Here is a 14,503-nt window from a genome sequence, read left to right on the forward strand (position 1 = left end):
ACTTTATACTTAAGTCTACTTAAATGTAGAACAGATTTTACTGATACATAATGGATACAACCAGTACGGACTTTGGTGCCTTGGTTTCATCTGTAGTGTCTTTGTATGAAATAAACCATGCAGCAAGAATGTACTTTTATAACCAGAGGTTATGGTGATTCAGAGCAGCCGAGGAAGGCAGCACATGTGCCTCACCAAATTCCTTCTTCCCTCTTCTTCTCTTCAAGTGTGTGATTTGCTTATGGGGAAAAGCTTGAGGCTGTGCTACCAGCTCCCTGAATCTTTGGAATAAACAAACATTTGTACAGCATTTTTCTGCAAAAGGATGGTTTTTAAGAAGTCCTTCAAAAACGATTCCTCACTCCATCAAAATCAGTTGCTCGTGTTTCTCAGATGTTTTGCTCTTATGTGAGGCTAGTGGCGATTATCTTGTAATGGGTTTAATCCCTAATAAAAGAGGAATAAGATAGTATAATGTAACCAATAAAGTTGAAATTTTTTTGGAATATCTTCTGGAGTTGGTAACTTGTTTTGTGGTACTGTCTGCATCATTCTGTAACAACAGCGGCTCGTTTCAGACAAAAGAAGTTTTGCGCTCTAATTGTAGCTGTTTGCTTATAACAACCTGCGAGTGACTTTCCCTTACTTGCTGATTTACGTGTAATAAAGGCTTATCTTGCTTTTAATTCAAAGTTTGCTTCAGTATTACAGCAGTAGATTACACAATTGATTTCTGGGTATGCTGACAAATAAGATACTCGAGCACTGATTTTGGTTCCAGCTAGAGAATCAACAGGTTCTGTGTACTTTCCAGTGTCTCCAATATTAACAGAGAGAAGAGCTAGGGATTTTATTTACCGCATAGGGTAAGGACAGAAAAAGACTGAGAGGAAAGAGGAGCCCAGTTCCTAGTTGTGGGTTCGGAATCCTGAATCTCATTTTCTGCCCAAATTTGTTTTCTTTGACTTTTCTGCCAGGAGGTGTTCAGAGGACAAGGAGCGTAGCTGTTGTGGAGGCACGAAAGGGCATGTGAGGAAGGGAAAGAAGAATGGAAGTTTCTCTTATAAAAAAGAAAAAGCTCAAATGAGATTACAGAAGACTGATTGTCTGTAGCAGTATCAGTACTTCATCAATAAGGATTGAATTCACTCTAAGTAGACCATCTGTACTCCATTTGAATTAATAATTTCTTAGGCATTATCATAATGCCATCATTTTTGGTTTATGTGTTGGTTTTGGGCTTACTTCTTAAATTTGTTAAGCAGGCAGTAGTCACTTGCGTTTCTGTCTGAGTCCATGCTTTATTTCTGTGGGTAGTCCAGTAAATCTTTTTTATGTATTTGGGAAACCAGTTAAATTCAAATATGAGTATAAAAGGTGGATAAAAAACATTTTATTCCAGTTTTATAAGTTGATCATCTAAAAGGGCAATATGCTGAGATACTTTGTGTGTGACACATCCCAAAATAACTTTTTGTTCAGTATTGCATACCATGTGTAGACAGAATTCCCATCAAGTGTAATGACAGACCATTAGTTTCTGATTTGGGTAGGTTTACTACAGAAGTAACAGTTTAGGCTGTCTTGCTTTAGAGTCAGTTATCCTCATTGATAATATTATTTGCATGCTGCTATGGTAGAGTTTTCCCTGACTGCAGTCTGTTCTGAAAGACAATGTTTTTACATAAGTAGATGGTATGGTGTATAAACAGTTGAATTTTAAATTATCATGATGTGGAGCACAAAACAGTACAGCTGGGAACGTACTAGACTCTGGTTTGAACCAATTTATTTATTCAGTCTGTATTTAATGTTTTGGAGATTGTATGGCACTAGTCTGGCTTTTAGAAATAAAATATTGCTGGAATCAGCTTATTTTCTCTGTGAAAATAGTTCTTCAGATAGATAGCACTTTACTAAATTTTGTTTGCATCTTACTAGATTGGTTTTTCACATGACATGGATGCTTGAAATTCCTATTTTTGCACTAAACGTATTTTAAGAGTTTAGATTTCTTTATCCTTAAGGAAATATTATAGATATTATTAAATAACTTTGATTTATTCCATCTGGACAATATTATTTCACCAGTCTGTGGTCCTGTTTTTGTTAATACCTTATCTACACAAGGTCAGACCATCCAGGAGTATGCATTTGATTTAAATCAGGCGTGGGCACATGATGATATTTTTATTGAATCAGCAAGACCTGTGGTATGATTTAACGCTGCCTAGGTGGAGACTAGATATGCTGTAAATCTTGACGGAGTGCCACTGTAGGGTAGTAGAAGTCCACCAAAGTCTGTGGAAATATTTCTTCTAGACTTTTCATCAGACTCTAAGGACTTAAATGAACCTCTAAAGAAGAAAATATTAGAACTCTTTAGTGGGAAACAAGAATAAATTCTAAGTGAGAAAGTAGGAAATGTACCCTTTCTGCCTAATGGGGTGTTATTAATAAAACGCCTGCTGTCTGAGACCTCTCTAGGATGTAAATAGTTCAGATGTCTTTCTATATATCTGTGTATATCCCATTATTCAGGATTGTAACAGAAGTAAGAAGGGATAATTTACCGTACTCAGAATTCAGAATGAAAACACGTTAAATTCAGTTATTGGTGTTCATAGTTTGTTGTGCTTTTTCTATGCGGGTAATTTCGTTGCAGTCATTAAATAAAGTGCCGCACTTCATACTGGCTGGAATGACTGCCATGCATTTTTAATGCTTTCTCTATTTCGTAAGTGTCATCAAGTGATAATTTAAAAAACAAACAAACCTATCACTGCGTACAATTGGTTAGCAATAAGGTGTGTTCGTAATTCATTCTTTAAAACTAACCAGAAATGTACTATGAAATGGTGTAGTGGTAGTTTATAGCTGCTCTTTTTTTTAAAAAAAAAAATTACAATATATTTTAATAATATTTTTTCTTAGGAATGTGTCCATTGTAAATATTACTTTCCTCTGAAAAGTGAGAGAGGCTTGGTACAGAGATGGTTGCCGGTTTTGCTTCATGGCTTTTTCTGTTCTACATCTGACACACAAAACGTTTTGACGTGTTGTATGTGGCTTCTGCGGTATGTCTGCTGGAAATGTCTGTGTTTTTCAGTGCGTGTTTGAAACAAGACACAGTGAAGCTTTGTAACGCAATTTCCTAGTCCTGATTCTCCAGAATCTGGGGCGGCTGCACCAGTGACAGAGCTGTTGTGCTGGGGCATGACAAGGGAGCTTCGCCCTCACCGTGCCTAATTGCTTTCCAGATGCCAGTGCTATTTTGAGCGCAAAGATGACTGAACTTGAATCCAAGTAACCATAAAAAGGATTTTAATTTTTCATGAGCAATGCATTAATCCAAAGACTGGAGAAACGCAGAGAAAACTTACGGCTACCTCCTCCTTTTTTCCTCCCATCTTTTTTTTGTGTGTGTGTGTGTGCAGTCTGCCCAAACTACAACATTGTCCTGGTAATTGGTGTTTGAATTTGTGTGGTAGATATCTACAGTGTATAAATCAAAGACTTTTTTTTGTGTTGAGATCCTTCCTGTAAAAAGATACTACAACACTTCCATCAGTTTGAAATCAGCAGTTTCCAGGAGTCATTTGTTTATAATACCAAAAAAGTGTGTTTTCAGCAGTGTCAGCTACAGGTGTACCAACTATCTGCTAAAAAGTACAGTGGTTCTTAACAGGCAGCACCTACTGGAAAATGAGATGAGATCTAGTAGAGTATCCTGGCTCTCATTAGATGTTCAGTCGAGCCCTGTGACCTTTTCTCTTGCAGACATTTTTTCTAGCAGTGAGATTCATCAGAATAAAAATCAAAGTTGTTCTTTTGTTAACAATTGATGCCAGGAATGATTTTCCTAATATATCAAAATGTTGTTGAATCATTTCAACATTTCCAGCATTAGCTTCCTAAAGGCTGTTTACAGTAGAAATCTCAGTTTAATGAGTTTGACTAAAATAATAACTACTGTGAAAAGGGAGGGAGTTGCTGCTTGTACTCACAGCTGGAGCTTGCCTGGAGTATCAATAAAGTTTGATTTTACCTCAGAAATGAGATTGTGAGATTGCTAGAACAGCAAGATACCACATCTGAGCTGCTGGTCAGCCTTTCAGTCCTCTGTTGTGCTAAGCCTTCCAGCACCCTTTTAGCTACCCATAATTACTAAAGCCCTAAATGGCAAATGAAGCCAGTGAAGTGAAACCAGTCTGGATCAGGATTGAGTCAATTAAATTAGGGTGCCCATAGTTACACCACTGGTCTAAGTCCATCATCTTCATAGTTTGGCATGTATAAATAAAAAAAATTCAGTATATTTGCATGGAGCTTCGTGTTAGGATTTTGCTAAATACTTCAGCGGACTGGTTTTTGACTCTCATATTTTTCATTCTGAAATGAGAGAAGATGGTTTCCCTCTTTGAAATGTTGATTCCCAGTGAAATGTGTCATTTAGTCCAATAGGTCTGTCAGATATTTTCTGTTTGGGGGGGGGGATTGCTGTTCCGCTGTTTTGCTGTAATTGAGGTTACATTACTGTTAGTTTCTTTCTCTCATTCTGCAGTTCTTACATATTTTGATTTAGCATAAGTCTTGTTCGCCTCCTTTCCCTTTGGATGAACTTTAACTATATACCAGTACTCTTGTTTTAATATTTTGTCTTTACCTTATATCCATCTGTCTGTCTAAATTGGACTATTTTGAATTAAGCAAGTATTTAATGTTGTTAATTCTTTCACGATTCTGAACAAAAGCTGGCGTAAGCAACAGAAGAAAGGGAGTGAGTTAGATCTCGATGTCTTCTCATTTTGTTCATTTCTGGCCCTTCGGTGAAAGAAAACATTGTAAAACAGAACAAGGGCTAGATTTGTCTGGTATAAAGCAAAGTCCAAGAAAAAACATTCAGTGAAAATATCCATCTTCAGAGATTCCCCTTAGTCTCTCTCTTGCTGGAAATACTGGAGAATGTTTAACAGTGTCAATAGGTTTCAGTGCATTGTTGCTGAGGTTTGCCATGCCAGCAAGTGATATATTGAGCCTGGTAGAATTACTAACAAAAGACTGACTCTTTTGTTAAGAGTGAGGATGCAAAAACGTGGAACACCTTTTTGAGGAAGAGGGAGGCAGGCACAATTGTTTCTATAAAAATAATGTAATAAAAATAACTAAAATATTTTTATATCGTTTTTCTATTATATGCCATGTATTTGCTAAGAAATTTGACTGATGTTAGCATGTTGTATTTTATTGCTACTACTGTTAGCTCCTAAAGGAGAGTACTTACAATAAGGCAGGCTTGTTCAGCTTGTTGAATTAATATGAAGTATTTTAATATGATTCTAAAGAAAAGGATTGATAACACATTTTCAAATATAGGTAGTGAATAATCGGACACTTTAGTAGTGAACTTCTGATTGTTTGTGGCTGCCAAAAACATCATCTTGGGTAACCTATGAAGAACTGAGAATTCCATAATATTTTAGAATCTAGACTGGAAAATCAACAGGTTATACAACCAACATATTGGATTAACTGTCAAGGCTGAGAATTTTTTTTTCTTTATTGTTTTTTGGGGGGTGGTGGTGGTAATTAAAGAAGTTTAATAAAGAGTTGCCTTTCAGGAGTTGCCGTTTATGTGAGAAAGCAACTAGTATGCATGGAGCTCTGCCTGGGGACAGGTGAGGGGCCAGCTGAGAGCTTATGGGCTGGGATCAGGGCAGCTCAACATGAGTGACATTGTAGTGGGTGCTGCTATAGACCACCTGATTAGGAAGAAGTAATAGATGAGGCCTTCTTAGAAAACTGGAAGAAGCTTCATGTTTGCAGGCCCTGGTCCTCATGGGGGCTTTAATAACCCTAATATCTGCTGGAGGGACAGCACAGCAGGGCACAAACAATCCAGGAGGTTTCTGGAGTTCATTGATGACAACTTCCTAGCTTGGATGGTTAAGAAGTCAACAAGGAAAGATGCTCTACTAGACCTTGTACATACACACAAGGAAGAACAGGTCAGATGTGAAAGCTGGGGACAGCCTTGGCCTCAGTGACTGTGAGATGGTGGAGTTCAGGATCCTGCAAGGAGGAGAAGGCAGCAAAAAGCATGATGACAATCCTGGACTTCAAAAGAGATGATTTGGGCCTGTTCAGGGACCTGTTTGGAAGAATCCCATGGTTTATGGCCCTGGAGGGAAGAGGGGTCCGAGATAGCTGGCTGGTATTCAAGGGTCTCCTCCTCCAAGCCTAAGAATGATGCATCCCAACAAGCAGGATATCAAGAAAAGGTGGCAGGTGGCCTTCATGGATGAACAAGGAGCTCCTAAGAAAACTCGGACATAAAACGGAGGTGTAAAAGAGGTGGAAGCAGGGACGGGTGACCTAGGAGGAATACAGAGACATGGTTCAAGCATGCAGGGATGGAATTAGAGCTAAAGTCCCCTTGGAGTTGAAAGGCAGCAAGGGACTTGAAAGGCAGAAAGAAAAAGGTTTCTATCAGTACATAAGCAGCAAAAGTAAGGCTAGAGAAAGTGTGGGCCCATTACTAAATGGGGCAGGGGCTCTGGTGACAGGGCACATAAAAGGCCAAGGTACTGAATGCCTTCTTCACCTCAGTCTTTACTGTTAAGACCAGCCTTCAGGAATCCCAAGCTCCCGAGATCAGAGGGGAAGTCTGGAGCAATGAAGACATTTCACTTGGTGGAGGAGGATCAGGTTAGAGATCACTTCAGCTGGACACACACAAGTCCACGGGTCCTGACTGGATGCACCCACAAATGCTGAGGGAGGTTGCCAATGTCACCGTAAAGACACTCCTGATTATCTTTGAAAGGTCATAGTGATTCGGGGAACTTCCTGAGAACTAGAAGAAATCAAATGTCACCCCTACCCTTAAGAAGGAGGATCCAGAGAACTACAGGCGAGTTGGTCTCACCTCGATCCCTGAGAAGGTGATGGACCAACTAATCCTATGTAATATTTCCAAACATGTGAAGGATGAGAAGGTGATTGGGAGTAGTCAGTGTGGATTTATGTTGGGAAATCGTGCTTAACCAACCTGATGCCTTCTATGATGAAATGAGTGGCTTAGTGGATCAGGGGAGAGCACTGAATGTTGTTTATCTTGACTCTAGTAGGACTTTTGTCACTGTCTCCCAAAGCATTCTGATAGACCTACTGATGAGATATGGGCTATATAAGTGGTCAGTGAAGTCGATTGAAAACTAGCTGGGCTGCCAAGCTCAGAGCATTGTGATTAGCGGCATGAAGTCCAGCTGGAGGCCAGTCCCTACTACTGTTCCCCAAGGATCCATACCACTTAACATCTTCAGTAATGACCTGCACAGTGGGACCAAATGTACCCAAAGCAAATTTGCAGATGGTACAAAACTGGGAGGAGTGACCGATACACCAGATGGTTATGCTGCCATTCAGAGGAACCTCAACAGGCTGGAGGGATGGGCAGAGGGGAACCTCTAGCAGTTCAATAAAGGCAAGTGCAGAGTCCTGCACCCAGGAAGGAATAACCCTGTGCACCAGGACAGGCTGGAGGCTGACCTGATGGAAAGCAGCTCTGTGAAGAAGAACCTGGGGTTCTGGTAGACAACAAGTTGACCATGAGCCAGCAGTGTGCCCCTGTGGCAAAGGAGACCAATAGTATCCTAGACTGCATGAGGCAGAACATTGCCGGCAGGTTGAGGAAAGTGATTCCGTTTTCTCAGCCCTGGTGAGGCCACACCTGGAGTGCTGTGTCCAGTTCTGGGCTCCCCAATGCAAGAGAGACATGGAACTGCTGGAGTGAGTCCAACAAAGGGCGGCTAAGATGCTTAAGGAGGTATGAGAGAGCAATCTCTCTTGTGAGAAAAGGCTGAGGCTCTCTCGCTGGGAGACGAGAAGGCTCAGGGGGGATCTTATCAGTGTGGATAAATATCTGAAGGGAGGATGTGAAGAGGATGGAGCGAGACTCTCTTCAGTGGTGCCTGGTGACAGGACAAGAGGCAATGGGAACACAATGAAACACAGGAAATTCCACTTGAACATAAGAGAACACCTCTTTACTGTGATGGTGGTTGAACACTGGAACAGGTTGCCCAGAGAGGTTGTGAAGCCTCCATCTCTGGAGATTTTCAAAAGCTGTCTAGACATGGTCCTGGGTAGCATGCTGTAGGTGACCATGCTTGAGCAGGGGCATTGGACTAGACTATCTCCCTCTGTCCCTTCCAACCTCAGCTATTCTATGATTCTGTAAGAAATATAGTAGCTTTTCCCATATTTATTTAGCAGGTTGTAAATCTTCATTCTTATCACATGACTGCCAAAACCAAAGTTACTAGGCAAGAAAATAAATTGTTCGGTTAAGAACCTTCAGGTAGATTACAGCATTGGTTTGTTTGGGGTTTTCTTTCTTTGTTTCCTAATCAGTGTTTTTACAGGGCATATAGAGGTTTTTATCCGTGTTACCTTTAGAATGCTATCTTCTGTAGATATTTTAAAACACTTCAATCTCTTTTAAAGAAAAATTATGATGTAAAAAGTGATTTGGAGTAAAGAATTACAGAGCAAACCTGCCTGCATTTCTGTTTTTGGAAAGTAATCCATGTTCCTGAATTAGATACTTAGGGATATGGCTGCAACACAAAAGAAAGTGGTGAGGAAATCTTAAAGTTAGTGTAAGTGTTGTTGGTAAACCTACAGAGCAGTGTTGTACAGATTTTCCAGCTTAGTTCTGAAGCAGTAGAGCTGTGCATATATTGTACTGCACTGATAGATCTAGCTAGTTCAGGTGGTGGGCTGTGCGAGTAAGGCTGTAGCTTCCCCACCTCCTTCCTCAGAAAAATGTTCAAGCAGACCCAACCCAGATGCTCTGCAGTATGCTTCTGCTTCTGGAGATTGTCTGTGTACACTCAGGTCAGAGTATTTTTTCCAACTATATTTGGATGCTGTACATCTCTTATACATCCAAATTAGCAGAAAAGGCTTGAGTGAAAGGTGAGCTATCCAAATTAGCCAGCTGGAAATTCTGAAAGTTCAAGTTATCTTGAGTCCCACAGAGGGGAGGATTAATCTTCTAACTCTGCAGTGCATGAACACACTGATGCCAGATTAGAACCTTTTCCAGCTATCCTGGGAAACAGCTAATACTCTTCTTCCAGAAATCTGAAGTATGGCTGTGACCTACCTGACAAGTACCAGCACACCGATGCAGCGTTACCCTACCCTAATGGACTCTTGTTACTGGTTTACAATGCAAAGCCTTAGCAAGAAGATTCTGTATCATAATACTACAATGAGTTCTGGTGACAGAATATGCCAAACAATCCTCCCATGTAAAAATAGCAAATAATGGATGCTTCTGTTTTCATAGGTGAGCCAAAAAGTAATCGTCAGAAAAAAATGATATTAAAGGGTTTTTTTTCCTCCTCACAGTTTTCAAGTTTCTCAATCAAAATATTTTTCTGAAGCAAAATTACCTATTGTGTTCAGTTTGGGGATTAATCTTTTTTAGGGTAAGGTCAATTTTTAAACAAATGAATGTTAGTTTGAAGCAAAGCCAAAAGAATTTGTTTAAAAATTAAATATTTCAGAATATCTTAAAAAAGGAAAAAAAACACTGAAAAAAGATCTCTAAATTTCAGTTTCATACACTTTTGTGGCTAAAACTGCTAACTAGGTTATACCCCTCGCTCATGAATACTTTGCAGAAATTCACCAAATGTGGGATCTAATTGCTGCCCTCATCAGCCTGGTTTAATAAATCAGGTCGATTAAGTACTGATCGTACAATTTTACAGTCTAGTCTCTGCCCTGTGGGTTGGGAGGAAGGGAGGAAGCTTCACATGGAATTGATTTTGATCAACTCATGTGCCAGGGTGAATGTGGTACAGTAGTATGAAGGGAAGAACTGCGTTATCTCTTTAATCCTTGTTAGGTAGCACGTATGAAGATCATTAAACCTATCAGTTAATGACATACCCAAGAAGTATTGTAGACCTTATTACAGAGGCCACAAAGAATGGGAATGAGTTCAGAAATTAAAACTGAATTCTTTAGAGTGCGTAATCCATCGTGGCGTTGATTGAAGGATATACTGCAGAAGGAGAAAAAAAATCAGAGATTACCGCTAGTGATTTTACTGAAAGGCCATCTGATGGGATCCATATTAAATACATGTTTTTCAGTCACAGCTGTGCTGATTTGATCTTTCCAGTGACAACTCAAGCTGTTTTTTCCAATAAAGAGGTGTAGGGATTTGGCCTTTTATTTTCTCCCTCAAGGAGAATGCTATTAAGTCAAAAAGATTTAGTCTTGAATACTTACAGAAGTGTGTGAAAGGCACAAAAATGTTAACCTTAAAGGCTTTTTCAAGTCTGTGTAAATTGTGGTTCTATTTGCAATACGAGACGGTAATTCTTTTTGTTAGCATTCAGAGCTTGAGTGACTACTCCTGCTTGCTTCTTCAGGCCCTCCCGTAGGAATGATTTAAGAAGTGGATGTGACTGGCATGCGTGTATACTGCCGTGCATTTCCGTGCCTGTGTAAATGATATGGTTTTACAGTAGTAGTTTACAGTGTGTAATATACATAAAATATAGGGCAGGTTGATTTGTTGGTATCCTTTGGCTTTCTGTGTTTCTAAGCCATTAAATACATGGTACGTGTAGCCTTTTCACAAGTTGCCGCGTTTAAGCTGTATCATCTATTAAAAATAGTTATTTGTGCTGTTTTAGTACAGCTTTGCAGTAAGCATAGGACTTCTGTAAATCCATAGCAAAGAAATTTGCTCTTGAGCATTTTATGCCTTTCTTAAATATTCCTTCAATGGTATGTATGGTATTGCTGCAGTCTGCTGCTTATTAGTGCATTGACGTCCCAGCAAACGCATCATTTTCAAAGCCTTTACGCAGAATGAGCCATAGTTTTTCTCCCCTGCAGAAGCACGTTAGGGTCACGGGCACATCGCTGCCCATGTGGTTCTGTGATTTGCCTGCAGGCCCGTGGGTGCAAATGGGAATTTTTAAGACGTGGAGAACAGGCGCAGCAAATTCTGCGTGTCCTTAGCGTCCGTTGCAATGCATCCCTTACTTGCGGTGTCTGACAGCCTAGGAAGCGTTATAAGCAGGATGAACAGGTATTTCCTTGCTTCTCTACTCTTGGCTGTGCCAAAGATAAAAGTAAAGATGTGGACAGATTAAATAGGCCATATTTTTTGCCTCAGTCTTGCACGTGGAATCTAGATCACATTTCAAATGAGTTTAACAAAGGGTGAAATTTGTCCTAAGGGGTACAGATTTATGGCGGGTAAAAATTGTCTGGTCATAAAGTACTGGACTTTTAAAAACAGAAATATTATTATTTTTCAGTAATAATCATTACTTAAGACACCTGTAAGAATGTCATTTTTGTCCAGAGTGGAATTTCTTGTCAAAAAGGAAAACATTTGCTCAAAACTGCTGTCCTCCAGAAGCTGGGAGCATGAGACGGCCCTTGTGTGAGAGCCTTTCTGGCTGCACAACCGTTTCTGCTCGCAAGCCTGGCCACCTGGTTGTGAGTTCTTTCCCAGAAAGGTAATTGGGTTTGTCTGTGAAGGTACTAACTACCCGCATTTTACCGATCCAGAGGTGTTTGGTTAGGCTATACCAACGTTTTCATTACCTTATAGCTCCTACTGCGTGTTCACTGTGTGTAAGGAATGGCCAATATAGGAAGCAGTCTGTAAGGTGTGTGATGAGCAGAGGGAACATTGCTTAACCTAGTGCTTGAGACTGGAGACTGACTGGGGATTTTTTGTTTGTTTTTGTTTGTATTTTGTGAGAGATGTGTCCTCAAAAGATAGCAGGGAAGAGCGCCTCTAAAGGTCCTCAGAGACTTTTTTTGTTTTCTTTTTATAAAAGTATTTATTTTAAAAATAGGCCTAGGCTGTGAAATCCAGCCGTGAATTTCCTGTGACAAACTCTATGTAAGGCAGTGGCAGCTCTGTGTTGCTTGATTTGGGTCGAGATTATCCCAAAGCCTGCTTTGGGCTTATGCAGAGCGCCCTAGTTGGACAGTCACTTTGTTTTTTAAGGTAATGGTCTGCTTGGATTAAAGTCTGAAGGATTCTGGAACAGATCAGTGAGATAGCACTTCAAAATAATTGCCATCTGTTAACTTTTAATATTCTTACTATAAATCTGAGCTAAAATATAATTATTGTCTGTAGTGCTATTCAAAGTTACTTTGCAGTACTATATGAACTTACTGCGCTGTGCTAACTAAAGTAAAAGCAGCATTACAGAGAACTAGCATGTGTGTTACACCAACCACCCAGGGCAGGGAGACTGCAGGTGAGATGGAGCAGTAGTTGACAGTTATGCCCAGGGACTTTTCCAAAAACCATTCTCTCCTGTCTGCTTTTTTTATGCTTTCATTCACCGATCTCTCTTAAATTCCCACTGTCGTTATTTCCCTCACCTATATATTCATCCATACGTTTGGTTTCTGTGCTGATTGTATCATAGGCTGTTCTATGCAGCCTTGTTCCTGAGAGTGGGTTTATTGTTCTTACAGATGATGAAATTTGGTATCACCAGGTTTTCATGCCTTTATTCCCATACTGCACCAGCACTTACAGATTTCCCTTGAAAGTTTGCTACCACTTATTATTAGCTAACTGTAAAAAAAAAAAAACCCTATGATTTTATATAGCTGCAAAACTTTGTACAAGCATAATGTAATATTAGGAGGTTTGTGTGTGTGTGTATATAAGACTTAAGAGATGTTGTTATACCCTCTTTTCTGACGAGACTGAAGGCCTAGCTTCTGCTATTTGTATTGCTCGGTCACTTTCAGGATAAGCTAAGTAAGTAATCAGTATGGCACATCCTAGCTAATAAAAACACATCCCAGAAAAACTAGTTGTTTACTAATGTATCTAAATGTCCTGAAACAGATTCTTAAGAGAACGTTTTTGTAGTTTTGGTTTATTCAAGACCTTTGGCCTAAGCACTTAATTATCTAGGCTCTACGTGCCTTTTGAGATGCTGGGGTTTCTGTAGGTGTTAGAAGGAGAAGATCTGGGCTTTGACTGAAACAACACTTTGCTTTACGTGTTCACTTAAACATTATGTCCCTATATATGTTCTAGATCAAACTGTTTATCAGCAAACATATTAACATTACTTAAAGTACATTTTCCAAGTTTAACCACAGCCATGAAAATTCTGTGAGAAGACACCTGAAAATATGTTCACAGCAAACACTACAGTTACCTTTTTTACTTCATGGATTTTAATCATTTTAAAGGAATTACTTTGTGATACAGTGCCTAATACTAATGCTGTTGAATTACTTATACAAATAATTAATGAGTGTTATTTTTAATTATGTGCCAATGATTTATTTGTTTTTGTTTTTTCTTTTCTTTGTTAGGAAAAGAAGAATATATTGCGACGTTCAAGGGATCAGAATACTTCTGCTATGATTTATCGCAGAATCCCATACAGAGTAGCAGTGATGAAATAACTCTGTCATTTAAAACACTTCAGAGGAATGGACTGATGCTTCATACAGGAAAATCAGCTGATTATGTCAATCTTGCGCTGAAAAACGGAGCTGTCTCCTTGGTCATTAATTTGGGCTCAGGGGCCTTTGAAGCACTGGTGGAACCTGTGAATGGGAAATTTAATGACAATGCCTGGCATGATGTGAAAGTAACCAGGAATCTGCGTCAGGTAACAGTACAATGGATACAAGAATAACTGACTTTGTTATGACTAAATGTTTGATGACTTGAAAATTGCATAGTGTGACACTGGATGTTTAGCAAGCATTTGATTAGTGTTTTATTTGCACAAAGAGGGATATTCCTGCCACACTTGAGCAGGGGCATATCTAGAAAGTAGTAGGGCAAGTGGCTGTCTGCATGAGATAGTATTACAGTCAACTGTCTTAAAGACTGTAGGTATCACTTAGGTATTTCTCTAGTACAATTGTCTGCCCTTCTGGTCTTGTATTAGTCAAGACTGATAACTTTCCATCGGGCGTGAGTTTCTCTAGTTGAATTGCAACTCTTTAGTTTAAACCAATGTTTTCTCTATTTTTCTCTCTTAAAAAGTGGGCAGTAAATTCACTGTCAGATAGTTTATGCGCTGTGTGGAGGCATCTTGTGTGTCATGCCACATTAAACTAAACAAAAATAGCGGAAAAATATGTAGGAAATTGCATGCTTATTCTTGATGATGTGAAAGGGGATTTGTACTTCGCTAATTAAATTTGAGGCTGGGACGGGAGGGATGTGGGTGAGGAGAATTCCATGTATGTGTGTATACTGTATGTATTAACTAAATGTACAATATATGCACGTATGTGGCATTAAACTGTTATGTATATTAATGTTCTGAGGTACTCTATTGGTAGTAACATGTAACCTTGTGAAGTGCTATATTTTGCTGCCCTAAATGTCTGTCTTAAGAAATATCCTTAACATATTTGTTGTTTCTCTAAACAGTTGCAGCTTGATTGGAATATCTTT

At 39.4% G+C, this 14,503-nt stretch overlaps 1 protein-coding gene across 24 annotated transcripts in view; it reads left to right on the forward strand.

Annotated features, from left to right (window-relative positions):
- NRXN1 (neurexin 1) overlaps positions 1 to 14,503 on the forward strand; it is a 719,531-nt gene that overhangs the window by 230,347 nt on the left and 474,681 nt on the right. For all 24 annotated transcript variants that reach the window (XM_064509774.1, XM_064509775.1, XM_064509766.1 and 21 more), the window contains one exon: positions 13,402 to 13,703. In XM_064509774.1, the coding sequence (XP_064365844.1) occupies positions 13,402 to 13,703 (302 nt within the window). The remainder of the gene's footprint in view (positions 1 to 13,401; positions 13,704 to 14,503) is intronic.

This window comes from Dromaius novaehollandiae, chromosome 3 (genome assembly GCF_036370855.1).
Source record: "Dromaius novaehollandiae isolate bDroNov1 chromosome 3, bDroNov1.hap1, whole genome shotgun sequence".
In the NCBI taxonomy this organism is placed as follows: domain Eukaryota; kingdom Metazoa; phylum Chordata; class Aves; order Casuariiformes; family Dromaiidae; genus Dromaius; species Dromaius novaehollandiae.